At 44.9% G+C, this 27,016-nt stretch overlaps 1 protein-coding gene across 3 annotated transcripts in view; it reads right to left on the bottom strand.

Annotated features, from left to right (window-relative positions):
* Man2a1 (mannosidase, alpha, class 2A, member 1) overlaps positions 1 to 27,016 on the bottom strand; it is a 155,546-nt gene that overhangs the window by 103,978 nt on the left and 24,552 nt on the right. For 2 of the 3 annotated variants that reach the window (NM_012979.2, XM_087564777.1), the window contains 2 exon segments: positions 3,003 to 3,130; positions 17,092 to 17,263. In NM_012979.2, the coding sequence (NP_037111.2) occupies positions 3,003 to 3,130; positions 17,092 to 17,263 (300 nt within the window). 3 annotated transcript variants of the gene reach the window in all.

Raw genomic sequence — 27,016 nt, 5'->3', positions numbered from 1 at the left:
AGCTGGCTCTGGAGGCGTGGGTGCAGGCCAGCTGGCCCCAAGAGCTGAGAGCAGGAAAGCGGCCCAGGACAGCTAGGAATGACCTAGCTGGAGCAGTGCTGGAAGCTCGCCCTGGTGGTGCTGATAAGGAAGAGCCCGGAGGCTGCCCAGCTCAGCTCCCACCGAGGCTCAGACTGTGGGCTCAGAATTGGCCCACCCCCAATCTATATATTTGCAAACAGTTGGGGCATGTGAAGGGACCAGTCCTGCTGATGCAAAGCTGCAGGACCTCCATGACACAGGGCAACAGCAGGATAACTGGGAGGAGTCCTGAGAGGATTCAGTACTGAAGGCTTCACAGCAGCCAGAGATCTCAAGCCAGACCCATGGCTCACTGCTGTGAACATTTGCAAGAGAATATGTGTGGACAGAGGATACACTGTGTGACACAGTGTGACATAGTCCAGCTTCCACCATGAGATGGAACCTATGCATTGGTTTTTGTTGTTGGTGGTGGTGATGTGGTGGTGGTGGTGGTAGGGTGTGTGTGTGTGTGTGTGTGTGTGTGTGTGTGTGTGTGTGTGTGTGTTTTAGCGGGGGAGTTTGCAATGATAAAAAGTAGATATGAGGGGATGGGAGAAGAGTGGGATTGGGATCCATGATGTTAAACTCAAAAATAATCAATGAAAAGTTTAAAATACATAATACATGCACATAACACATGAAAGAAAAAGAATTGAAATGTCATCTCGATGGACTTCCTTTGATCAGTATGAACTGTCCTTTCTCGGTCTCTTTTGATTAACTTTGGCTTGAAGTCCATTTTGTTAGATATTAAAATGGCTACACCAGCTTGCTGCTTACGTCCATTTTCTTGGGTCATCTTTATCTAATCCTTTACCCTGACCTAATGTCTATCCTTGACATCGAGGTATGTTTCTTGTATGCAGCAGGGAAATGGATCCTATTTTCTCTCTCTCTCTCTCTCTCTCTCTCTCTCTCTCTCTCTCTCTCTCTCTCTCACACACACACACACACACACACACACACACACTCACACACACACACACACACACACACCATGAACTTCAGAATACTGTCACACAGCTATGACCTTAGGATAAATTAAGGTACCAAAGATAAAGAAAATGTGGACCACATCCAGAAGAGTCTGCCCCATATGCACATGTAATCCTTCTAGCTAAATTTCTGAAGAATACGTGTAACATGCTATCAACTGAGAAACTCATCACACATTCAGTGCCCAGGACTTCCAGTGGGCACTGCTCACACAAGCACATGCACGCTAAGGGTGCCGGATTCTTGGAGGGAGCACACGATACGCTTGTAAAAGTAGTAGGCCGCTCGAATTTAAAGACTCCAAGAGTGCAGTAAGAGCCAAGGGCAGACTCACAAGTAAGGCTTTTGAGGTTAGAATCCCAGCACAGCTGTAGCAATGCATTCCACAGATGCGATATCTGCAATGTGGTCTCCAGTTTCCAAAAGCAGTCACCACCACAACAGTGGTATGAGGAGAGGAAAAAGACTGAAGATAAGTCATAAAGATAGTGGTGTGTCCAAACGTTAGTGGGTGTGTCCAAATGATAGTGGGTGTGTCCAAATGTTAGAGGGTGTGTCAAAATGTTAGAGGGTGTATCATGTTAGTGAGTGTGTCAAATTGTTAGTGTGTGTGTCAAAATGTTAGTGTGTGTGTCCAAATGTTTGTGGGTGTGTCCAAATGTTAGTGGGTGTGTCCAAATGTTAGTGGGTGTGTCCAAATGTTAGAGGGTGTGTCAAAATGTTAGAGGGTGTATCATGTTAGTGAGTGTGTCAAACTGTTAGTGTGTGTGTCAAAATGTTAGTGATGTGTCGTAACGTTAGGCATGAGTGGAAGTTTTCTAGGATTACTTCACAGTAGATTTAAAATTGTGTTAAAATAAAAAGGAAAGGGATAATTGTAATATGGAGAGACTTTGATTCCTAACAGAGAAAAAAATAAAAATTACCCAGAAATAACTTCAATAAAATCACAGACGCTTATCTAAAGAAAAGCATAAAAGCTGTATTTTTTTTTGGTTCTTTTTTTCGGAGCTGGGGACCGAACCCAGGGCCTTGCGCTTCCTAGGCAAGCGCTCTACCACTGAGCTAAATCCCCAGCCCCAAAAGCTGTATTAAGGTACGAATATTTGTGAGGAGGTTCATGTCTTGTGGCAGACATGGAGAAGACACCGGTCAGTTCTAGGTGAGTTTTGATGAGTTGTACAGGATATCGATGCTGTCAGCCCAACATCCTCCTCCATGGGTCTAGTCACACAAGGGGACCTGCCATCACAGTTCAGGGGTGATTCGCTCACTGCCCTGGGAAAACAGGTCCTGTACCTCAGCATTAAGCTCCTGGCTGTTAGGCCAATCAGATAAAGTATTTAAAAAACAAACAAACAAACAAACAAACAAACCAAAACAAAAACAAAATCTCATCCTGGTTGCTAAATTGGAGTTGGGGGGGGGGGGCTGTTTCTGCTGCACAGGGCCGTCCATCTTTCTTACACACTGCCTAGGAAAAACAGTACAGACCAACACACAAGCAAGGCGAGCCCGAGGAAACAATCTCAATCATGTAAGTTCCATCCCCCGGAAGGAACCATACCCCAAGCTACCCTAACTCCTCCACCTCCAGAATCCTCCACGACATAATACACAAATGCCTTCTGGTTTTCTCCTTCCCACCCTCAATCTGAATTAAGCTACTAGGAGGGCCTTGACTCTTATGAACAAGCCTTAGCTAATATATCATTAAAATAAGAAACTTTAAACAAATGGAAGTCATCAAATAAGATGCAAAGCAAGGTTGATAATAGTCAATGAAACTATCATACGTCTATATGATTGAGACCTAATAAACACAATTAATGAAGGGTAAATTAGTCAATAATTATTAAGAAAATTAGTTCAGATCCCCTAAGTGTAACTTCCCAAAACAGTCCAAGGGAAGGGGAAGGGGAGGGACAGACATCGATACCTACCTAGATTTTTTTCCAGCCATTGATGCCCTTCAATCAGTTGGTCAATTAAGGCAAAATAATGTGTAGTGGCTTCATCGGCCATCACCCAGCCACCGGTCACAATCTCAAGCTGACCATTCTGTAGTAAACTAGGGAAGAAACGAATACAGTTAAGATAACCAAGTTCACAGAAGAAATTAAAATACGTAATTATCTAAGATCAATCTTTACAAGTAGTGACGTGAGGGAGGGGGAAATTTTCTTAAACAAGTAATTGAGTTTCAACTCCAGGCCCTGGAGATGAAGTCCCCATAGTTAAGGATCTTGGGCAACCCTTCTTTGCCTAGAACACTTTTCCACACAGGCGTAACACAAAGACTCCTCACCACGGCAGGAGTCGCATGGTTTATTTCTGAACCTCACAGAGCGCTGAATTACTCGGGCCCTGTGCTTGGTGCTGGCTGAAGGGCTGCCATTTTAAGGACGGTATCTGTTCCAATGTACCGTATCAAAAGGTGGCATTTACCTCTGTCCCTGGGACAGTTAAGGTAATTAAACACACTGCTCCATAACCGTGCTTCCAGTTTACTAAATTGTGGGCTCTGTGCATTTTTATGATTGGTTGAAGAGCCGTGTTGTTACTGTTACTAGTCTGTTGAGTGTTCCTTCACAGTAACATCATACAAGACAATGAGTACTAATTCTTGATAATTAGCATGACTTAATCCAAGAAGAGAAGAAAATTATGAACTACCAGAAACTTGTAAGTCTCTGAAGAAGGAGAAAAGGCGAAGACTTTATCTCTAGTATCAAAGAATGTCAGTTTGTGAGATGTAGAAATTCTGAGAGCCAGAAAGCTTTCATCAATACATGACCAGGAAGAGCTGGAATTTCTAAACACTGCATTTATTTAAGAAGCCCACCAAGTTCATGATTACAGAACCCTCCTCTCTCTGGGACAATAGGCTTTTTTTTTTAGTTACTTGTTCTGTGCTGGCCCTTATGTCTAGCTTTGCCACACTCCAGAGGCCATGAGGATCTGACCGCTGTCCTCAAAAGGAGAGGTTGGCACCTGAGTGTAAGCGAGGGCTGGCGTGCAGACTGTAACCCTACCCCTCGAACGTGCACATGCTATCGGATTCATTGACTCACTACCCTAATCAGCACAGATTTTGGAAATGTCCGGATATAATTGCTTAAAAACAAGTTATTTGCTGGGCTCGACTAGACAGAACCTACAAGTTAGTAAAAACTAAAGTGAAATAGAAGAAAAAATAGTAATCCCAGAGACAGTTTTTCCTTTTTCAATATCAGTTTTATTTTGACAAAGAAAACAAAAGCAAAACTAAAAACAACCAAAAAAAGAAACCGTCCTCTCCTAAAGGCCTGAATGACGCCCAAGAAGAATCGAGTGGAGAAAGCAGTGCACGTTACGCACAGCAAGAGTCTCTCCAGCTGCATGTGCTATTAGCAAATCCCCTGCCTTGGGAAGCCATGGATGCCCCTCTGATGCAACATCTGGGTTCTTATCTGTGCACAACGGTTACTCTAAGGACTAAGCCTCTTTCTCACTAAATGTTACCAAGCAATTTCATATTGCTTCTCTTCGTCAACCTGGATGGTTCCAGCTGCCTTGGTGTCTCAACTCAAATATAATTTATCGGAGAAGTCTCCTCGAGTCCCCAAGCAATTTAGCAGTCCTACCTACCCCCTCGCTATACCTCACAGCCTTTATCGAAAGCTAAAAGTGCCTGTTTACTCTATCTGCCTCTCCCTCCTACCCACCAACAGAATGCAGTCTCCAAGAGAGCAGGGATTAGCATGTGCCGCTACATGCCCAGCACCGAGTAGCCTGCTAGGAGACCGTCCGTTTAATATTAGTAATTAATGTGTAGATTGAATTAGGTCAGGCTCACATATAAATCAGTGATGATAAGGTCGTTTAGAATGGAGTTCCAATTATGTTGACAGTGGTAGAAAACACGAAAGAGGGGCAGAGAGGGTTGGTAAAAACGTAGCTCTGGGAAATCTGACTGTGATTGGAGAGTAGGACGAGAAGCATACTGGTGAGAGTGCAAGGACGGCTTGGAGTTCCCAAGTCTACATGTTTAATAGAGAGATATTAATGAACACTGGGAGTGAGGAGGGAGACGCCGCTTTCCAGTAATGAGCACAGTTCGGTCTGGGCTAGTCAGTGACAGCTGGGCTTCCAAGGGGGAGAAGGAGGTGCCTCCGTCTCACAGACTAGAAGGAAATGGTGCTTGACAGGAAATCTTTAAAAAGAAAGTCAAAAGGACAGCCACGGGTCAGGTAGGAAGAGAGGAAGTGTGGCTGATAAGCAAAACTGGCCCTCATAATCATAAAAAGATTAAAGTCACGATAAGAAGAGACACAAAATCGGATCCAACTACACAGTTGAGAGGCGGGTGGTTCAAACACTGGCATCCCTGTAGGCATCAGAGAGAACAGAGAGAAAATCACATGCAAAAGCCAAGATCATGGCATAGAAACCAAGGCATTTCTATAAAATGTGTGCCTTTCCCCCATAGAGCAGTAGGCTTCTAAGAAAACCTGCATGAGCAGGCCCAAACCAGAAGAGCACGGCAGAAACCACCACCACCAAAAAAGCACAATGTTATCTTAGCATGGTTTATCCAACCAGACAAGACAGAACACTAAGTGGGAGAAAACAGCACGAATCTTAAAGATGCAGCCACAGCTTGAGTCCTATGCGAGGGACAGAAATGGCCAGGTCAGCAAGTTCACCTAATCTATGGCTGTGTCTGTCTCCCTGCCATGTGACCGTTTGAATCATCCACAGGAAAAGGAAGACAAAAAATACAAGAAACTATAACAGATTATAAAGCCAAATGTCTCACAGGCAGGAAGGTTCGGATTGACAGAAACGCTTACTGGCGTGGACAGAAGAACCGGCCGTGAGATCATTCACCCACTCACCACGATCAACAAGAAGAAAACGGTGCGGATGTACAAGAGGTGTCACACGCAAAATCCCTGCTGCTTGCCATCACGTGAAAGTTAGACACATGTCTGTCCTGTGAAGCCAGTTCCTTAGTCTCTACTAGAAGGCTCTCAGCTTCCTGGGAAACTTTTCAATGTACACGACATCATAATCTTAGGTCACAGACATGCGAGGAGCGTGCAAACAGGGGAAGGGGGGGGTACACACGGAGCGAAGTCAAGAGCCCACGCTCGAGTGGCTAAGTTGAAGACCAACTCGCCAAGGCTCGCACGTCACTCTCTATAATGGTGGCTAGCCGCCTGCTAGAAGACTTTAACCACGTGTCTACTTCAGTGCTGGGGGATTGGGTACAGAGCGCTTAGAGAAGTAACTGATCAGGAATTAGCCAAGAGTATCTGTCACTGCTCATTTTGCCCAAGACACAGATTTTGCACTTCAGGATTTACTGCCGTGCTCAAGGAGCTGTGAATCATTTTTAGCGAGTGTCACGTCTTCCTCCACGTAGAGTCACCAGACATTTGGAATTTGGTCACACACAGAAGGATATACTCAAAGAGCCTTTCTCCCTAATGGGGAAATTGTCACAGACAACTTGGTGGCAAACAATGCGCCATTTATCAAGCTTCAAAGGATCGCAGATTAATTTCACATGAGAAAGTGAGATGAATTTGTAACCGTGCATTGTGGGAAATAGGAGATGCTGTGAGATGACACACTGGATCCCATTCCTAAATACAAAATTAGTTACGTAGTGTCTCCCGCAGAATCAATTCATGCCCGAGACACCTGGGGACCAGATCGCCTGATGCACGCACCTTCTGTGTGCAGTATCCAGTGGGAGAGCAGAAGGAGGACTTGTTTAAACCCTTCCATAGGCTAATCTGGGGTCTTTACATTCTCTAACATTCTGGATGACAATCTTCAAAGAGAGAGTATGAGAAAAACAACTGAGCCGTCTCTGCTACTCCTTTCATTTGGATTTGTCCCCTCCCTCCCCTCAACCTGTCGTCAATACCTTACCAACCTAAAGCGCCCTCCCTTCTAACACTGGCTTAACACTGGCTCTAACAGACAAACTGCCAATCATCATGTCCTACGCAAACCTCAACCAAGCTATCACCTCTCCTGAAACCTAAAACCCTCTTTCATAACATCCACAACTGAAACCAATCAGACACCTCCATCTCCACTGCCTTTCTCTCCCTGGGACATAAGTTTCAGAAGGACAAGAACTCCGTCAGCTAAGTCAGACGATATTAACACCGATGGTAAATTATACACGCTGTATTAGCGAGGGACGAAAAACAAACTACAGGGCAGCGGGCAGACATCAAGCTAAGTCACTTTTATAAAAGATTCTCTAAAAGTTCTTCAGGAAATGTATCTCACTCAAGGCTGGGTAGTGGTAGCCCATGCCTTTAATCTCTCCACTCAGGAGCCAGAGGCAGGCAGATCTCTGAGTCTGACGCCTGGGTTATGAATCGAGCTCTAGGAAAGCCAGCGCTACCCAGAGAAACTCTGTCTGGCAAAACAAAATGGAGGTGTGTTGCACTAATTCATCTTTTCTTGCCAAGGAGAGTGCTATTGGTGTGTTAGTATACCATCTTGTTGGCAGACACCTGAACCATTTTCAGTCTGCCATGTGCGTGCACGAGTCTGTTCTTGAATATGGCTTCATCTCTCTCAGGTCAATTTCTAGATCAACTCCTCACACACAACACATGTGATCACTTGGAAAACTCTTCGGAAGTCACCCCCTGTAAGTTCCAACAGCAAGGTGTGCCATGTTCCAGCTATTGCACCTTCTTCCCAATCTTTGCTGCTATCCGCCTCTAAATGAACAGCCCAGAATGGTAACTTCTGCTGGCCTCTCATATCCACTGCCTAGACAATCTCCTCAGGTGTCTGAGGTGCTACCTTCTCACCAATCACAGTTTTCTCCTCAGAATCTTCGGTGTCTTCCCCTTCCTCTCACATCCTCTTCTTGACTGTGGTTTTAGTCACCCTCAGACTTCATCCCGAATACTACATGCTTTCAAAGCTCACTGGAAACAACACTTTTCTGCAGTGGTGAGCTTAGCTGTGCCCTCTTGTTCACTGAGGGCTTACCCTGGATCTTAGCACAGTAAATATTTGTCAAGTGAAGAACACAGTAAGCAGGGGAAGGCTTCTGAGGTGAGGTCATGGGAAAGATGCATAAAAACGCATGTGTATGAAGACATCAGCGGGTAAGTATGCCAGGAGTCTGGGGCCATGCCAGCCTGAACACTACCGAGGCACGCTAAGGGAGAAATGAAAGGTGGGAGGCAACCAGAGACAAAGGCAGACGCCTGAGAACCGACAGGGATCTGGGCCTAACTGGGCACGGTACTGAGTTATAGGAAAGCATCCCTATTCTGGCCCTCTTCCATGCCCACTAACCAAAAGCCTCAGGTAGCAAAGCCAGAGGTCTGCGGAGGCTTGAACATGCCTGGCACACAGCACAGGCTCAACAGGCTTTGGACCCTGGCAAATCGTTAACCATGGAAGATGGAGGAAGTCAAGACTGGGCCTTAGACTCAGAAGGACCTCCAGTGCTGGGTAACAGCATCCTGGAAGCAGGGGTGGGCAGATCTCTATGAGTTCAAGGCCAGCCTCATCTCATAGATAGTCCCAGGGGCTAACACAGAGACTGTCTTGGAAAAAACAAAAAACAAAAAACAAAAAACAAAAAACAAATAACAGTGACTGGGCATCCCAAACTGAGTGTCACCTCACAGGTGGGGAAGCGGTCACTTCAGAGCTGCACTCACTGTAAGGAAACCCTGCAGGCTCCACACAACATCTACATCTGCAACCGACTTCAAACTTCACAAGACACACTAACTTCACACTCTCTGTAAATTTTACAGCAGCCTTTACTTCAACACCATAAAACCCAACCAGTATAAATGCATAATAATGAGGCAGTGTAAGAACATTAATGGTCCGTTTTTCTGGGAAAACCCAAAGTGTGCCCGAGTTAAGTCTTAGGATTTAAGCAAGTAGCAGCAAATGTTTCTGAGCTCAGTGAGATTTTTACCTAACTCCGAAACTGAAGAAAATGTGACAGGGTGCCTAGAATATCAGATGAAAAGCCCGTGCCTTCTCGGGAAACTGCTAAAGCACACAAATATGATAAAAATACGGTCTACACTGACTGACGTGCAACAAACACGAAACACGTATTTCATACCAAAAAATAATAAAAATAAAAACAGAACAAAAAAAAAAAAAAACAAACCCAAAAACCAACACTGTGGCTGGTCAAGACATGAGTAACACGACGTTCCAGTCATCAGGTTTCTGCACCAAACATTGGTCCTGACGGCAGAGGCAGGTGCAGCATAGAGGCCATCCCATGGTCTCAGGCCCAGGGCAGAGCTAAGCCAGCCAAAGGAAAAGCTAAGGGGTAACACTGGACCAAGTCAAACATCAGTCAGTCACTTCACAATCCAGAGGATCAGAAACACTGTGCAGTGTTTCACCACAGACATCCAAAACTACCCACACGCAAAGCCAGAAAGGTAAACAAGACAAGTGTAGACAGAAGTCGTGCTGCCGGCTTAAAGGAAGCGAGTTTCTTTTAAATCCTCAGGATGAGAGGGCCTGGAGACTACAATTGATTAAGTTGTTTTGAATTACAAAAGGCAACAGAAAGCCCTGCGTCCTCTGCACGGATCGGATCCCTCCTTTAGTTAACCCGAGTTCCATTTTTAAAGGCTCACGATGCTGAATGCTACCTCACTGTGGAGGACAGAACACGAGTTGTCACTGGCAGATCACATGACACTTCTGCTGCTTCAGTTGAGCCCCCATCGATCTCTGTTCTTCCAGGGACAAGGAAGGCTTCAGTGGACTCCGGTGGGATCCACAGGCTGCCACGCTGCACCCAACGTGCACGTTTAGGTTGAGATGTCCGCTCTGTAGCTCACCTTCCCAAGGAGGCAAACACATGGTGCAGACATCACAACAGGAGTCCCAGCTTAGCACTAGGTAAGAATTCTAAATAAGGGGAACAAAAATCTAAGGTTCTATTGAGCGTGCTGCAAAACACACAGACGTGGCCCATTGATGAGGCACTGTGGACTCTCAGTTCAAGGAAGAAAGCAAATGTCACTGCCCTAGATCAGTGGTTCTCAACCTGTGGGTTGGACCCCTTGGGGGAGGGGCAATTGGACTCCTTCACAGCAGTTCCCTACGACCATCGGAAAGCGGATACATTTATGCTTCATAAAAGTATTAAAATTACAGTTATGAAGTAGCAGTGAAAATAATTTCATGGTTGGGGGTCACCACAACTGTATCAAGGAACTGTGCGAAAGGGACACAGTGTCAGTAAGGCTGACAAACACTGAACTAGATCTACAGTCAGTGGCATAAGGGAGTACAGGTGAGTATTTATAACTAAAAGAAAATTTCAACAAACTTAAGTAAGACTAAAACTCGATTTTCTGAAATGGTTTTATGATTATTTATTTATTTATTTATTTATTTATTTATTTATTTATTTTGCTCAAGCAAAATGGCGCCATTTCCCCATTGAGCCCTTTGCTTCCCGATGCCAAAGAAGCAGGCTCCAAAGAGTTTGAGAGATGACAGAATGAGTGCCCCTGTTTTAAGTACTGAGTTGAATCATACTGAAGTGGCACTTTTGCACATATCAAAGCCGGTCAGATATGATTAGTTTTATATGGCTCTGCCTATGTAAAGTGGACAACAGCAAAGAAAAAACACAGGGAAGAAAGTGTGCCGGGGATGAACCAAGAAGGGGCCATCATTTCTCCCCAAGTGGGGAAATATAAAATAACATCAACTCTGAGCCCACGGTTGACTTTCCGGAAAACCAGAGAGTCCTCCGCCACGAACTCGATTCTCAGAGTCTTTGGCACAGCTTCTCTTCTGTGAACCAAGGACTACAAGAAAGCTGAATGCTGGACACTAACCACAACCTCATTTTTTTCCAGAATTTTCTCCCCATGCACGCTGCTGTTAGCAGCTCCAATCCATGAGCCTCCTACCTTCATTTCCCTGTGTTTCAAGAGTTAGCAAATAATAATTAGTAAAAGGGATAGATGTATTTACAGTTTGTCCCGAACCAGAGAGAGAAGCCTGTATCTCCCCAGCGTTAGCACTGTTACAGGTCAAGAAGAGATGAGCCAAGGCCGCAGGATAGGCTGTGTTCATTGATTTGTGAGGAAGTTGTTAGACTTATGTAAAGTCCCTCCCAGAAGGACGGCTCCTCATCAGCCCAGAGGATTCAGTCCTCTCCTCTACTAGTTCGGGAAATCTTAATTCCTGAAGGTCTATTGTCTAGGGTTCTAGCTTCGCTTCCTGCAGTACCTGCCCAGCCATGTGGAATCCAAGCCAGCCCTTGCTTTGCCCAACACAGGAGGCAGCACGTACACCACCCTCCTATCTCCCATCATCACCAGGCTCCAAGTCACCGATGGTGCGCACGGCCCATGTCTCCTACCCAGCTTACAGGTGACATGCAGACTCAGGGCTCTACAGCTTCACCAAAGGAAAGAGAAAAACAGCAGCTATGGGCATTTCTTCTCCAGGACTTCTTACCAGCAGCCCCAGTTCCCAACTCCCGATTCCTCAGACTTGCCTACTAGACTGCCGAATCTCAGAAACTCTTCAAGGATTACTTTTCCCAGCAAAGGAGCAGAGGAGGACTATCACCTAGCTTCCTCAGAGCAGAAAATGCATTGGGGGAAGATTCTGGGGCACACGCAATCAAAGACAAGGCAGAATGCCCAGGCTCCATGATGGGCAGGAGGAAAATGAGGTCAGGATGCATGGTCCACACACAGGACCACACCACAGGACTGGGGAGTATAGACTTCGCCTGTCGGCTCCCCTCTCCCTCCACTGTCAACCCTCATCTCATTCAAGATTCAAAGTCCTGTAAATTAATATGCTGAGTGACTGAGTCTGCTTACCTGTCTGGGAAGGGCAGAATGGTGGTGAATGGGACCTTTCTGCCGGTGAGGCCATTTCCCAAAACAAACAGATGAAGTCATGTGATAAATGCTGCAAGGAAACTGGCAACGTTTGGGCGGAGAAGCAAGGGCTGTTAAGCACTTTAGACCGTATTCGTGGACAACTCCCAGGGAAGGATAAACCTGTTCGCACTCAAGAATGAGCATAAATACTTGGCCTTAAGGGCAGTCAGACACAGTTAAGAGTTGAGGCACAGCATTGGAAGAAGTGGGCTCAGTGGAGAAGGGGCGACGAGGGGTGCACCCTTGAGCGAGAATTCCAAAGATGCAATAAAATACAGTGAGAAAATCAACAGTGAAATGCAGGTGCAGGAGGAGGAGAAGGGGGAGGATAGGGAAGAAGAGGAGGAACAGCAGCAGGGGCAAGACCCAAGAATCAGAGAGTGGGGCTCTAAGACAAAAGAGACAAAAGCACTCCTCCCCAGCTGAGGACGGTAGAACGGTGTGTGGAAGAGGTGGGAGTGCCGATGACAAGGAAGAAAAAGTTCCACCCTGCATTGGTAGTCGCTGGATGAAAACTTAAAGAGTTTCATGTTCTTGAATACTGAAAAGCTTCTGAGCATGGGGTAAGAAAAAAGCATCTTCAATGAAGCATTATATAAGCAGGCTTTTTAAAGACGGAGCAGAAACATGGATTTATAATTAGCTTCCTAAGATGAAGACATTCAAGATGACTTCAGGACAAAAACTCACAGAAAGTGTCCAAGAAAAATATTCCAAGTGAAAAATAAAAAGTTATAAAAACCAGAGCCTCTGATATTTATTAGCAATTCTTTAACAACCTCTGTCAGGCTAGGGGTGTGTGCGTGTGTGTGTGTGTGTATGTGTGTGTGCATGTGTGTGTGCATGTGTGTGTGCATGTGTGTGTCTGTGTGTGTGCATATGTGTGTGCATGTGTGTGTCTGTGTGTATGTGAGTGTGCATGTGTGTGCATGTGTGTGCATGTGTGTGTATGTGTGTGCGTGCATGTGTGTGCATGTGTGTGTCTGTGTGTATGTGTGTGTGCATGTGTGTGTGCATGTGTGTGTGCATGTGCATGTGTGTGTCTGTGTGTGTGTTGTGTTATTGAAGAGACCCTGGTTTTGACTCGAGACAGTGCAAAAATAATCAATGAAATGTGTTAAGTATGCATTGCATTTCTATTAATTCGATCCTCATAAAACTCCGACAGAGTGGGCCCCAGTGTCGACTCCACTTGACAGATACACAGCAGTACAGAAACGATAAATAATCTGCTCCAAAATAATGGAACTTGTCAGGATCTGAGCCCAGGCAGCCTGGCCGCCATACTCAGCCTGTGCCTACTTTCCATTGCCAATAGGCTGGCCCTAGAGTAAAGGGCAAAGACAAAGCGGTGGAGAAAGCAATATAGTCATTAAGCGGAGAGCCAACCCTTCAATGCTGGAAGAGATGGTTGTGATGAAGAAGAGTCAACACCGGGATGGGTGGACGGACGGACAGATGGGTGGTGGGCAGGCGGGCGGACGAGCGGATGGATGGATGGATGGGTGGGTGGGTGGATGGGTGGGTGGGTGGATGGGTGGGAGGGTGGGTGGATGGATGGGTGGGTGGGTGGGTGGATGGGTGGGTGGATGGGTGGATGGATGGGTGGGTGGGTGGATGGGTGGGTGGGTGGATGGGTGGATGGGTGGGTGGATGGGTGGGTGGGTGGGTGGGTGGATGGGTGGGTGGATGGGTGGGTGGGTGGATGGATGGATGGACGGATAGATGGATAAACAAAGGAATGAGCAAAGGATCAGGAAGAAAAGGGGGAGACAGAATCTGGTAAGGAAAGAGCAGCTAGAATGTTGTCAGCTCTGCCACGAATACCTGCTTTACAAACGAGTTTGGGCCAAAGAGATGGTTCAGTGGGTAAAAGTGTTTACCATCAAACACAATGACCTAAGTTCAACCCCCAGGTACCGCGTAGAGAGGACCAACTCCCACAAGCTGTCCGCTGACCCCTGCGTGCCGGCATGGACACACAACACATAAACAAAGAAACAAAGGTCAATGTGAGAAAAGGGGAAATTTGTTCCAAAGCACTGCTGATTCCACCAGTGAAAAGCGTACGATGCCTTTGTACGATTCAGTTCCTGAGACGCTGAAGGCAGACGACTGGGCCTGAGTGAGCCCTGTCCTGTAGGAATGCATACGTCCGGACTTTGACCAATACTCTCAGCTCATCTGATGCAAGTCAGACTCATACATCCTGCTGCACACTTCCCATCAGCTCCCAGAAAACACTGGCACGGTCCCATAGTAGCTCAGCTTTGTCCTCCCAACACCCACATTCATGGCCACACTCTGGCATTATTCCAGATAAACTGACGGATATTTTGTAGCATGCATGCAGCTCATCATCAGCTGATCGTGTGTAGGTGAACCGGATTGAACCTTCTCCTGGGTCTCCTTTTCCAGGGTCTTACGCGTGTCATTAAGTACACTGTTGAGTTCTCAGCAACTCAGACATATTTATTTTCGTGACCCCTGTGCTTGCTCTGTGCGATTGTGCACAGCAGTGGTTTTTAGGATGGGAAAGTGGAGTAGTGGAAGAGCTGACTCGCACACAGTAGTTATAAAATGCTTACTCAGGAAATGCATCTGAAACACCCTCTCCTCGGGCACCAACACAGGCTTCGACACTGCTCTCGGGAGACTGAAACTTGGAGAGTTCATGCTCGCAGACCACTAGACCTCCACACTAATTATAAATAAATACAACTGGGAAACCAGCACTTACAAGGGTCAAAGCATTCTCCAGCGTGCTCAAGTCAGAAAACCAAGAGAGAAACAAAACAAACAAATAAAACAACCCCCCCAAAAAAAACCAGTATAGTACATCTGCCAAGTATTCCAGTATTTAGAGAAAATATGAGAAGAAAAACAAAACAAAAAACCCACTACACTACTTAAACTAGGGCTAAAAGGAAAGCAGGCAGGAGCGCCCTGTCTATGAGCCAGGCCGACTGCCCAGTTAGCTCCAGTGCAAGCAAGGAGAAGGAATTAGGAGAGATGGAGAGCTGAGAAGAGAGGGGGTAAAGGAAAACTAGAAATTCCCTCTAGGCGGTATGGGAGCAAGCAAAGCCCAACAAAAAGAAAGGTTTTAGACAGCCTGGATTTTAAAATAAGGGGAAAAGAATCAGATAAATGATTCTGAAAACAAAAAGAAGTACAAGTGGGATAAAATCATCAAATTTAAGCAATCTCTAACTTTGTTACTTTTTTAGAAACTATGTATCGAAGAGTAAGATGTAAACAACCAAACCTCTTGTAAATCTTACTTCGTGGCACTGAGGAGCCGGCAATAAAGCCAGCAGCAGCTCTATGTAACATCTTAAGAGTTCGGAGTATCAAAGGATACCCAAGGGTAGGTGCGGGTCTAACCTATGGGTGCAGGATGCCGTGTGGTGTTCTCTCTCTTCTCTCACTCCCGCTCCATGCTGTGTGCATCGAGTACCTCAGTCTCCTCCTCTCTGTCTGTCCCCCCTCCCTCCCGTATGTGTCGGGGGGGGGGTTGGTATATATATAGAGAGAGAATATGATATTAATCTAAAGCAGTACTAATATTTCAATTACATAACACCTTGGAATTGCAGACTGCAGACTCGCTTGTGTAAACTGGATCCTATCAACCCCCGTTGCTATGGCAGCACTTGTGATGGAAAAAGAGTGGCTTCTCCCATGACCATGCTGGCTCCTTGGTTTAGTCTCATGCCCTCAGAGCCTGGATCTCTCTCCTAGCTAACCATGCAAGACCAGCAAGGAAAGACAATCTCCAAAGAAGATGGTAGTCATCAATCCTCCTCACGTTATAGTTAGATGTTCATGCCAAACTACTAAAATCCAAAGGTCCTTCATGATGAGGTAGGAAGAAGCTTAAATCCCTTCTACAACCCTTTGGGAAAATTAAATTGTTGCTCATTAGAGGTTTTTCAATCTAGAAAGGCAGATTGCAACGGTCAGTTATTGAAATAGTATAAAATTCCAGTAATTTCAGACAAACATCATCAAAATCCTCAAAACACATCAGAAAGCTCAAGTAACTGAATATCTTAGTGCTCTCAAGATGCCGCTTCCTGTCGGTAGAAAAGGCTGGGCACATTAAAACTCAGAGAAGCGCCGTGTGTGTGCAAAGGGCTCGGCAAGTAGAGTGCTGAGAAGGGCGGGGCTCGGCAAGTAGAGTGCTGAGAAGGGCGGGGCACCAGCACTGTCTGCAGAGCATCCTCACTGAGCCAGTGTCCTGGACCGGAGAGCAAGACCCTAGGTCACAGAACAGGGCACAGGGTTCCAGTTATGGCTGGCAGAGCTCAGAGCAGTGTCTGCTCTATCAAGAGCTAGGCGGGGACAATAACTGATTCGTCCCTCACAATGCCTAGCTCTTCACAGCAAATGCACTTCGATCAGAAAGACCCCACGGACACTCCGAGTATCAACTTTTAAATCATTAAATGAGGACTTTAAAAACTCGGGATTAAAAATAAAAGTAGAAGATAAAAATCAACTCTACCTTAGCTGTAGACTGAGAAAGCAACGGCAACGGCAGCCACAGCAAAGGACAAAAGACTAACAACTCGACCACCTCAAAAGCTGGTCTGTTTATCATGAACTAAAACAGAAATAACATCCTCGGGAGACGATACAGCCCTACAAAATGATGCACTGGGTCCCGCCACCAAAACAAACCCCAAAACTAACCACCGTTGTTTATGTAAGAAATATGCAAAATCATTTGCGGGAAAATAAAAACAAATCATTTTTCAGGACACGTCAGCCATGGTTTTGAAAAAACTTACATTGTTGAAAAGAGGCAGAGACACTGGCACGCTTATATTTAGAGAACCAAGCAATGACCCTTGTGAAAAGCCCTTAAAATAACCACGCCTTTGACGTAGGTAGCGAGCCCATTTCTAGGACAGAGGATGAAGGCAAGGGTTTCAGTGGAAAGGCTTTGCCTCGCTTTCTCGGGGAGGAACTAAAACCAATACAATGCAAGATGTGAAGAAGACTGTCAGCTGTAAGCTAAGAATCCACCTCAAAACTCCACATTTGTTATGGATCTTTAACATTACTAAGATAAAAAGAAAGTTTTGAAACAAACCTTTTAACAGCTTCCTTCTTCGGATTATCTATAATATCCCACCATTTTGCAAGGTAAGAGATCTCAGACCATATAAACTTCCTGCTTGAGTCTTCTTTCAGCTTTAGGACCATGTTATTAAAAATATACTGAGTCTTGTCTCTAAAGTAGTCATTGAAAGTCTTCAACCAACCTAAATCAAGACACAAATACACCACAAAGGTCCGATTGAAATGGCTGATTTCAACTTAGTCACATTCCACCGAATTACCATTGGGCACCCTTAGCTCGTTCATTCAAATAAAGACCACATTTCAAAAGCTAACAAACGTGTTCAATTAGCGAAATCCCCTTTTTAGTTGACAGTAAAACCCCACTGCCACTGAAATGAAATATTCAGACATTGCACAAAAAAATTCAGACAGAAATGAAAGCAATTAACTAAGGCTAAAAAAAAAAAGCAGTCATTTATATCTAACAATTCAATTACTTATCTCTAGGTAAGGATTTTTTATCTAAATAGTACTAACAAGTACTACTCTCCTAATTTGGGATCAGAATTGTTCCCTCTCGTCACACACCTGAACTCCCCAACTGTCCAATAAAACTGAGATAAAGGAAGGCACCTACAAGCTAAGCCGTGACACCGGGAGCAAAGCAATGTCGTGATTACAGCGCTGATATGAATACCGAGGACAGAATAGGCTTTTGTTTCCAGAAAATGTCATCATGCAATTTTCTAGGAGCACAAAGTTCTGCTAACGAAACAACAAAAGTGAACGTGTCGACGTTACCCGCCCCTGCAACTAGAGGACTCAGTCCCCTAGTTTATCCAACTACTTCCCAAATAACTTGGAAGTCGCCCTAATCGGTGCACCCAAGCAGTACAGAACTCTCTTAGCAAGACTCACAAGTCCAAGCACAGGTCTACCAGATGGACGACTAGGACGGCCAAGGCTCCAGTGCACTGGGCCACCAACTGCACAGACTGGTGATGGACAAAGTGGACCCCATGGGGGAGGATTTGTTCCCAGGTCTAAAACCCAATAGGGAAGAGTGCTGCTACTTCTACTTGAACTACCGTTCAACGGCTAGCAAAATCCACACGGTCAAGAGGCCTGAAAAGTCCAGACAGCACTTGTTCGCCTATAACTTTAACTCCCCGTCTGTACTGCATTTGCTAGTAAAAAAGAAAAAAAAAAGTTAAAGGTCCCCGGGGAAGCACTGCATATAAGACTCCTGCTTCTCAAACTGGCATGTCTGGGACTCTGCTACTTCTCCCAGTTGCTGGCCACACGTGGTACTCAGCTGTGACACTGGAAGGAATATGGGGTCAGATTTTCTTTGTAAGGCTTTCTTAACCTAGGGCACATTTGAGCTGGCTTGTCATCAAAGCATGTTTTCTGGGTGATCTTAATTTTTTAATGTTAGGTTAAAAAGCCTGTACCTTTGGCATTTGTAAGTTTGGTGTGCAAGGAACCCCATCCTGCCTCACCAGGGCACTAACTACCAGTCTGCACCAGGCACTGGGCCAGGACTTCTATCTAGAATCCGAGAGAGAAGCAAAGAAATTGCTATCTGCCCTTAAATGAGGATGTCACTCCCAATACTCTTGAAGATATGGGTACCCGAGACGGAGCGTAGAAGGAGGGCAGAATGCGGAACCTAAGAAGTAAGAGATCGGCTGTTCTTCTGTCCTGTCAACAGCCTGGCGTTGACCGTTCCCATCTGGACAATTATGTGAGAGAAAGGCAACCGTTAAAAGGGCATTCTGTGTCAGGCCTTGAAATCCTAGCTCCGCCCGCCTCAGACCGTGACTGTATTGAAAATAAGGTTTTAAAAGAGTTAATAAAGGTAAAATAGTGTAACAAAAGGGGATCTTAATCTCACAAATACTAGGACCCAGGGATCCAGGCACAGAGAAACCTGCCAGGGCAGAGGAGGAAAAGGGTCACTAAAAGCCAAAAGCCAAGGAGAAAGGAAGAAAACAGAGCCCACCAATGCTGAATCCTTGACTTGCAGACTCTGACCTTGAGTTGCACTGAAGCCACTCAGTCCGTGGGGCTTCGTTACAGGGGCAGGGAGACTAACGCAGCTGAGAACTACTAATGGTGCCTCTTTCTACAAGCTAGACATTCCAATATTGATCTATCCAGCCCCCGTCACACTGTTTGATTTAATTTTCTGTATCTACCTACACAGCACAAGATCAAGCAGAATCCACAGATATAAAAGCAAACGCTGTGACCACATGGGTGGGGACAAGGACCACTGAAACTCCTGAAGGGCTCAATTAGAATTATCATCTTTAAAATATCGCCTGTACCTCTTGTGTGAATTCTAGCAAAGGTCAATGCTAATCCTCTGGACAAAATTAAGGAACTCTGGGCAGTGGGAAGCCTACAGAATAAAAATTAAAAGCCTCCCATAATCCAGCATAAAAGGCAAAGTAAGAGGACTGCTTTTATCAGAGACCTTTGTAAAAGTGTAAAACTATGTATTCCACCGGCACACGCTTGCTCCTAACAGAGATCCCTGCATTTCAAAGCCCGTTTATCACAAGAGTTTTCATGGAGAAACTACAATGCCTGATTCATCCACTCCACCTTCAACACTTCATTTGCCCTTCAACAATCAGGCAGAAAATATGTCAAAGATATTTACGTGAGGCAAAATACAAGCTCAGAGACGTCAACTAAAAAGCCTTCCATAAAACTCGTCTATAATTGATACTAATACTGCTACAATATAGCACAATTAATGAATAAAGAACTGAGAGTTTCTTGCAGCTTTCAATATTGAGTAATATAACAGTAAATTAGCTTTTATTGCTCTTACACAATAGACTAATCAGGTATTCCCTTTTACCCTGAATTGGTTCTTTCTTCCTCTACATTACTGTAAAAACTACAATTGCATATTAACGTGAGACCAATCAGGAAGATAATATTTTATGCAAGGCTGCATGGGATGAATTTTTGTGATATAAAATTATATTCCTACCTCTAGATTTAATAACCTGTAGACATTGAGTTGCAAGCCGATTTACTTAAATGGTCAATTCACAGCCCCTCTCTCTCTCATCCTTGAATACACTCGGAAATGGAAGCAGGACTAGAGCTTCAGTAAGAACAACTCTGGACCTAGCCTTCCTCACTCAAACGATGCTCTCGCCCCTAAGAGAACTAACAGCTATTTTAAATAAGTTAGAAAGTTAAAATGAGTAAATAATTACAAGCTGTACAAAGACGGCAGGGATCCCAATTCTAATGGCTGAAATCTTGGCTGTGTGTCCGCTCTGTGCGTTTAAGCGACCTAACGCTTACGAACTGGCAAACCGCGCGTTGTAGTTTCGTATTTTGATTGCTGATTCAATGTGGAAGTGTAGAAATCCAATCCTCTTAAGGGACACTTCCTTTCAAACACAGTACGTCGCCCCAAAACCTAGGCAGAAGGCACCTGGCCAGAAAACAGAACCCCAGGAGTAGGTCCTCAGTATCCCATTGACCGTACCCCTTCCTACGATGGTAAGTACTCAGGGCAAAGAATTTGCCCAATCAGAGGGGGCCCTGCCCCATTAAGTCCCACAGCCTTGGAATCAGAGTCCAACCACCCCTAGCTGACTTTCACATTCTGCTAGGTCCCTCGTTAAAAAGCCTGCACTAGGACACTCAGCCCTACTGTAGGGCCTTCCAACCTGAGAGTATCCAAGAGGCCACTACCCAACAGTATACAAATATCACTTTATCATCTGCACGCTCAGCTCTTCCTGGCTGGGAACACGCTCAGGTCAGGGAGTAAAGAGAGTCTGGGCTACCTCTTCCCAAATGCGCCACGCCGTTTGTGTGAGAAGCTGAGGCCTGAGAAGTCTAAACCCACACTTCCCGCCTCGCCTCATCTCCATCTCAGATCTTTGCCACCAGTTTCTTTATGATTTTAAAGATCTAGAAACAAAGAATGTGGGCCTCCGTGTGTTTTGGCTCTGGTTCCTGAACACTTCAGAGGCAGGGCTGGGCATTCATCTCGAATGAAACTTCAACCCACGCTCGGAATCTGAGAGTTCAGTGGGCATGCGCACGGCAGATTAAGGAAGGGCAGGCCGAAGGACTGGAACGAAAGCACGAGGGCTACACAGAAAATTCACCCAACTGGAATGAAACCAAAGACACAACTGACTACAGTCGACCTGAATGTTCACGGTCTGCCCACTAGTAACCACTGCCCGGTATCTACTTATATTTTAAAGGTCACTAGTAGGCCAGCCTAAATAGCGCACACCTTTAATCTGAGCACTTGGGAGGCAGAGGCAGGTGGATCTCTGTGAGTTCGAGGTCAACCTGGTCTACAGAGTGAGTTCCAGGACAGTCGGGGCTCCCTAAAGAAGCCCTGTCTTAAAGGGAAAAAAAAGTCTCCAGTGGGTGCATTCATTCCAAAAAGGAACCTCTCTTGAAAGCACTGTTGTCCTGTGAGGGTCACAGCTACTACGATCGCATTTTTAAAGTGACATTAATTCCAATCGAAAGTTAAATAATCACTGACCTTTTAGGAATTTATAAAAAGATTCTGAGTGAAAGTAATTATATTCGGGTAACTGGCATACTGGTGATCACATATAAAGCCAGCAAGGAAGACTCTGAATTATTCCCATTGCACTGTTAGTGTTTATAGCTTAAAAGAAAACTTCGTCATCTTAGTACTGAAGTTTTTCTCTGTCAGCAAATGATCAACAGGTTTCTCTCATTACTTGTTAATCTTTCGATATCAGACTGCAACATCCAACCTTATACTTAAGGGACAGCATCTAACCTTAATTGTTATTACCATTACTTGATTATGCCGCTGATTAATTTTAATTCCAATGTTTCTATTATAAGTCAGGCCCCTCTGTCCCCCTAATAAACTGGAAGGGCTTTAATTAACATTCCGGTTTGCTCAGTCAAACATGTATTGAGTGTCTAGCAAGGGATGAGTAAGTAATAAGGAGGAGCTAAATGAAAACGGAGTCTACAGAGAATCGCAGAGCAAAACGCCGTGGGAGTAGAGAAACAGCGGAGTCCTAGCAGGATAACAGAAGAGCGATAGAATCGTATCGTCGGGCAGAGGCAAGAACACACGAGAAACGATAAAACAACTCAGTACGTCAGGGCGTGATGGCCGCCAGTGGGTACCGCTGCACTGCAGGCTACATGACTAGAATATGGTGAGCAATTCAATAAAAATAGAAGTGGGGTACTAAAAACCTTCCAAACACTGTCTTTTCTTCAAAGAACACGGGAAGAAGGAAGCTAAGGTTTTCTCGAATCACGCGCCCGTGTCTACACTGAGACTGGGAAGAATAAACTGAAAGGTAAGGTTGAGGCAGAAGAGAGGGAAGACGGCTGCAGTTCTGTTTAGTTCAGCTGAAGAAAACAAGAGGGCCGCAAGGCAAAGGGAAGAGAGCTCTGGGGCTGACTAAAAGCTTTCAGCATGTGAAGAGTGCCAACGGGGGCTCAGGCGCCTCTAAAGACTCTGCAAACCTGCAAACCTGCTGAGTCCTCTAAAACTAAATGCTTTGAACGCCAGGTTCCAAAGGCAGATAACCTTCCGTCCTGGGCGCTCCAGCATCACCTAACAGTTTTCTGAGCGTATCGGCTTCGCTCCTGTAAGACTGTGAGAGGCACGGCGCGTCCTAATGCATCTGAGAAGCCCGCATTGGAAATCTCACCCCGCACCACAGAACTGATCTGCATTCTCCCTAAGAATAGCTGAGATCCGGCTCGTCTTGCAGCTGTGCAATGGCCAGCCAGGCTCCTCATACACACTGCCTGCCTCAAGCCAGCAGGATGCCTGCATACCTTGATATCTGATATCAAACACTGTGAGGTCAGGCTCCGAAGCAAGCTCTGCATCTATGCTAAGCTGATTCCTCTTCCCTGGTAAGGGGACTTTAGAACATCTACTAGCCCTAGCCAGAGAAGTCCTCCCCCACACAGTCGCTTAGAATTGTGGGTGGAAGGGTTTCATATGGGTGGACGATTCTTCAGTAAATAACTGCGTTGTTCAGACTTAAGGTCATACAAGCCATGCAAAGTCTCGCGGTTTCTCGATGTCACTTTAAAAGCTGGAAAATATTGCGTCTACATCACTTCTAAGTATAAGGATAACGTAGCAATAAGGAAAGCCACTCACCACCACCCCTACCCCGTGGATTAAAGACAGGACATCCATTTCAGTATGAATAAATCGAAGTTAAAAGGATAGGAAGGAGCATGTTGATGTGTGCACTTCTCCAAGACAGTTAATGAAATTATTTCTGTGTTTAATAAAACCAGCTGACCAGAACTGTTTGAAAACTCACACTGCGAAGTCATGTGCTCATTCTGTGAACCTAGACAGCACATGCATGAACAAATCTATTTCTAATTATTATGTAACACTAAGTACAAAAATAATGTATTTCTTAGTTTTAAGAATGGGTAAAAATTCCATCTCTCGTTAAGTCAAATTCATTTCCTAAAGAGCTATACATGCGCTTTATATGAAAGAAAATTATTATCCAGCTTTACCTGAGGTACTAGCTCTCCCTACTGTTTAGAGCCACCACGAGGGGGTTGCTCTCATGTTGGTTTTATAAACTGCTTCGTTGACAATATGCTGTTCAACCTCCCGTTTCGGCACTCCTTATCTTTTCTCTACACACTGTGATTTCTTTGAAGGAAAATCAACTAAATATTTTGGCAGGTTAACTAGTGGGAAGTGAAGAATTAAGATCGGAGATACAGAGGTGCTGTAATTGTGTTCTAATCAGCTTATTAAATATAACATGAACATGTATCCCTCAACTCATATTTAATTTCATGGTCTGTGATTCAAAACTTTTCAAATCCATAACAGCACAAAGTTATCGGCATTTACCTAACAAGTTCTTTTCTGCCTTTGTTTTAATTCATGTAAACAATTACGATATTGTATGACACACATCCTTGTGGCCTGGAAGAAGGTTCAATTAGGAAATTTACTAAAATTCTATGTTTTGTTTTGTTTTATTAATTTACCTTATCTTACCTACTAATGCTGACTCAGCCTAAAAGAAGAACAATCTGCACACACATGTGTGTATTTAAGTATGCATATATATATATACACCATATATATACCATACACACACACACACACACACACACACACACACACACACACACACACACCATAAATTCTTTGTTAGGGGACAAATACAGGACTGTTTTTAAAAAATCTTATTTCAAATATTTCCATTCCCGACAGACATAAATCCACTGATAAACTACTGAGGCAGAGCTTGTTTTAAATTGTTGCTGCAGAAAATGCAAACAGCTCTGTATAAATCTCATTTAGAAAGTAAATTACCTAATTGCACATTCATTTGGGAGTATTCTACAAAGATTTCCCATTACAGTCATATTTTGACTTAGAATACACATGCGCATATTTTTCTGTTTTCTCCCTATTAAGACGGTGATTTTTTTTTTCATGACTGAACGTTTCCATTTTTTCACAGGATAATTTAGGTTATCAATATTCTACTTTCGTTAAGAAACAGTGAAAATTACTCAAAAAGTCAGTGGGTTCTTTTCTGTGCCACTTTACTTCATAGCAAAAATTGCCTTAGGTTATCGGGTCTGTTTCTGACCACTATTTTTAACTTAAGTGGAGAAAACTCTAAGGGTAAGGGTCATTAACATCTCCTACTAAGACAAAAGATTCCACTCTGGTTGCTAGGATACCAATAGACAGATTCATTTATTGCAGTCAGACACAGTTATTAAGGATGTCCTCTAACAAAACAACACACTACAGCAGGAACCATAAAGTAAACAAACAAACAGGGATCTAAGAAATTCCTGTCCAAAGACCTTAAGACTGCTGCTGCTGTAAAAAGGGCAAAGCACATTTTAATAGAACGCTTATCACAGGAGTAGGGGTCGGGAGACACCAGGAAAGATGGGAGTTGATGGGAAACACGAGACAGGCGACAAGCCCAGGGTTTGACACTAACCTAGAGAGTCGATTATTACTACGGGGACTTGTGAGCGGGAGGGAATGATGGGTGCTGGGTGTCAGCTATGAGTCTAGCTGTTCCGCAAAGGGCAGTCTGTGAGACAAAGCACCAGCCCCTTAGTGATCTTCACCTCGGTGAGTGAAAACACTGCCCATTTCTACATGCACACATGCAAGGATGGGTGAGAGTGTGACCCTTGAATAAAGGACCGCACAGATAGGTCAGAGAAGACCTGACACACTGACAAGTTATCACGTGGCAAGTTTAAGGCTAATCGGAAACAATAAGCCACTACCCAAAGACTGTACATGGACTGACCCTGGGCTCCAACCGCATAGGTGGCAATGAATAGCCTAGTAAGAGCACCAGCGGTAATGGGAGGAGGATGGGGAGGGGAACACCCATGTAGAAAGGGAGGGGGAGAGGTTAGGGGGATGTTGGCCCAGAAACCGGGAAAGGAAATAACAAGTGAAATGTAAATAAAAAATACCCAATTTAATAAAGATGGAGGAAAAATAAATAAATAAAATGTAAATTTAAAAAAAAAAGAGGGGACACCTGCTCTTTGCCACTCGTTTGCTCTCTAGAGAGAAGTCTGGGTGACCTTGATCTGAGGGGCTTCTGTACCCTCCCTGCCTGTGTCCCCTTGACGAGATGGTGACACTTTTGCAGTGAATAGTTCCTTCGGTCTTTCCTAAGCACTATGTTTGCAACCGATTCAGCACCCTGCCTGGCAAACCCTGCCTTTTGCTATTACAGTTGAGTGCAAGAATAAGAGGAAAAGGAACCCAGGGAAGGGGGATGCACAGGGAAAGACTTCAGAGAAACCAAGAGGCTCGGTGCATCGTGTTCAGACCAGAAGAGGGAAGTTGCACTTAGATGACAGGAAGTTGTCATAGAAAAGAGCACATAGAGTAGCACATGAGGAAGGAAGGCGAGTAGCCGAGCCGTGCGGACAGGTCTGAGTGAAACAGAAATCCTGGCAAGTAACTGTGCCTGGAGAGAACTGGGTGCTCGAGAAAGGTAAGAACACAAACTTAGTGACAGCCTTCAGAAAAAAAACCAAGTGTTTAGGAATGCATCCTCAAGAGATGCTGCACTAAATCCACACGCTGTGCTGTGTGTTCACGCCTATGAGCAGGCACGTCAAATCACGTGCCCCACTGAAATTACAGCAATCACCCCTTGCCTTGGGGGTGGGGGGGAAGGACCGACCTCGACAAGTAAAAGCCTTCCTGTGAAATAACAGTAATTGCAAAAAGAGCAGCCATTTCCCTGTCATGTCTGGTTCCTTTACATTTCATCCTGGAAGATACCATCGTCCTAATCCTACTGGATTAAAAACCTCATCCACCTCGGGATTAAGTAACTTGCCTAAACTCACCTCACTCTCCTGTCTGACAGGCAGAGGAACGCCAAGGCTCTCACTACCCCTCTGTGTTAGACTCAAGTTTCCTACTGAGTGCCCTGTCTTTCTGAAGTGGAATTTACAGGTATGGTTTAATGATTCTTTCGTGTATCTTTTTTTTTAATTTTTTACAATATTTTACTTCACAGGTATGACTGCTTTGCCCACATGTCCGCGTGCATACCTTGCACCTGGCTGAGGTCAGGAGAGGGTGTGGTTATCTCCTAGGACTGGAATTATGGGTGACTGTGAACCACCCTGTGGGTTTTGGGAACTGAACTTGGGTCCTCTAAGAGTGGTACATGCTCTAACTTATAACTATCTCTCCAGCTTCCCATGAAAGACTTCACCAGAAATTATCAGTTCCCCAAAACGCATGGTCAGCATTGTTTCCTGCCCTATACATCCTAGCCTGTGACGGCACCAACAGGTAAACTGAGGACACAACATATATCAGGGTGAAGTCAGAGAGACGAGAGCTCTCCCAGACTTGCACCACAGCGTGGGTGCTGGATGAGCTA

The sequence above is a fragment of the Rattus norvegicus genome, chromosome 9 (assembly GCF_021556685.1).
Source record: "Rattus norvegicus strain SHRSP/BbbUtx chromosome 9, alternate assembly SHRSP_T2T, whole genome shotgun sequence".
Taxonomy (NCBI): Eukaryota; Metazoa; Chordata; class Mammalia; order Rodentia; family Muridae; genus Rattus; species Rattus norvegicus.
This window is presented reverse-complemented; position numbering and strand designations above follow the sequence as displayed.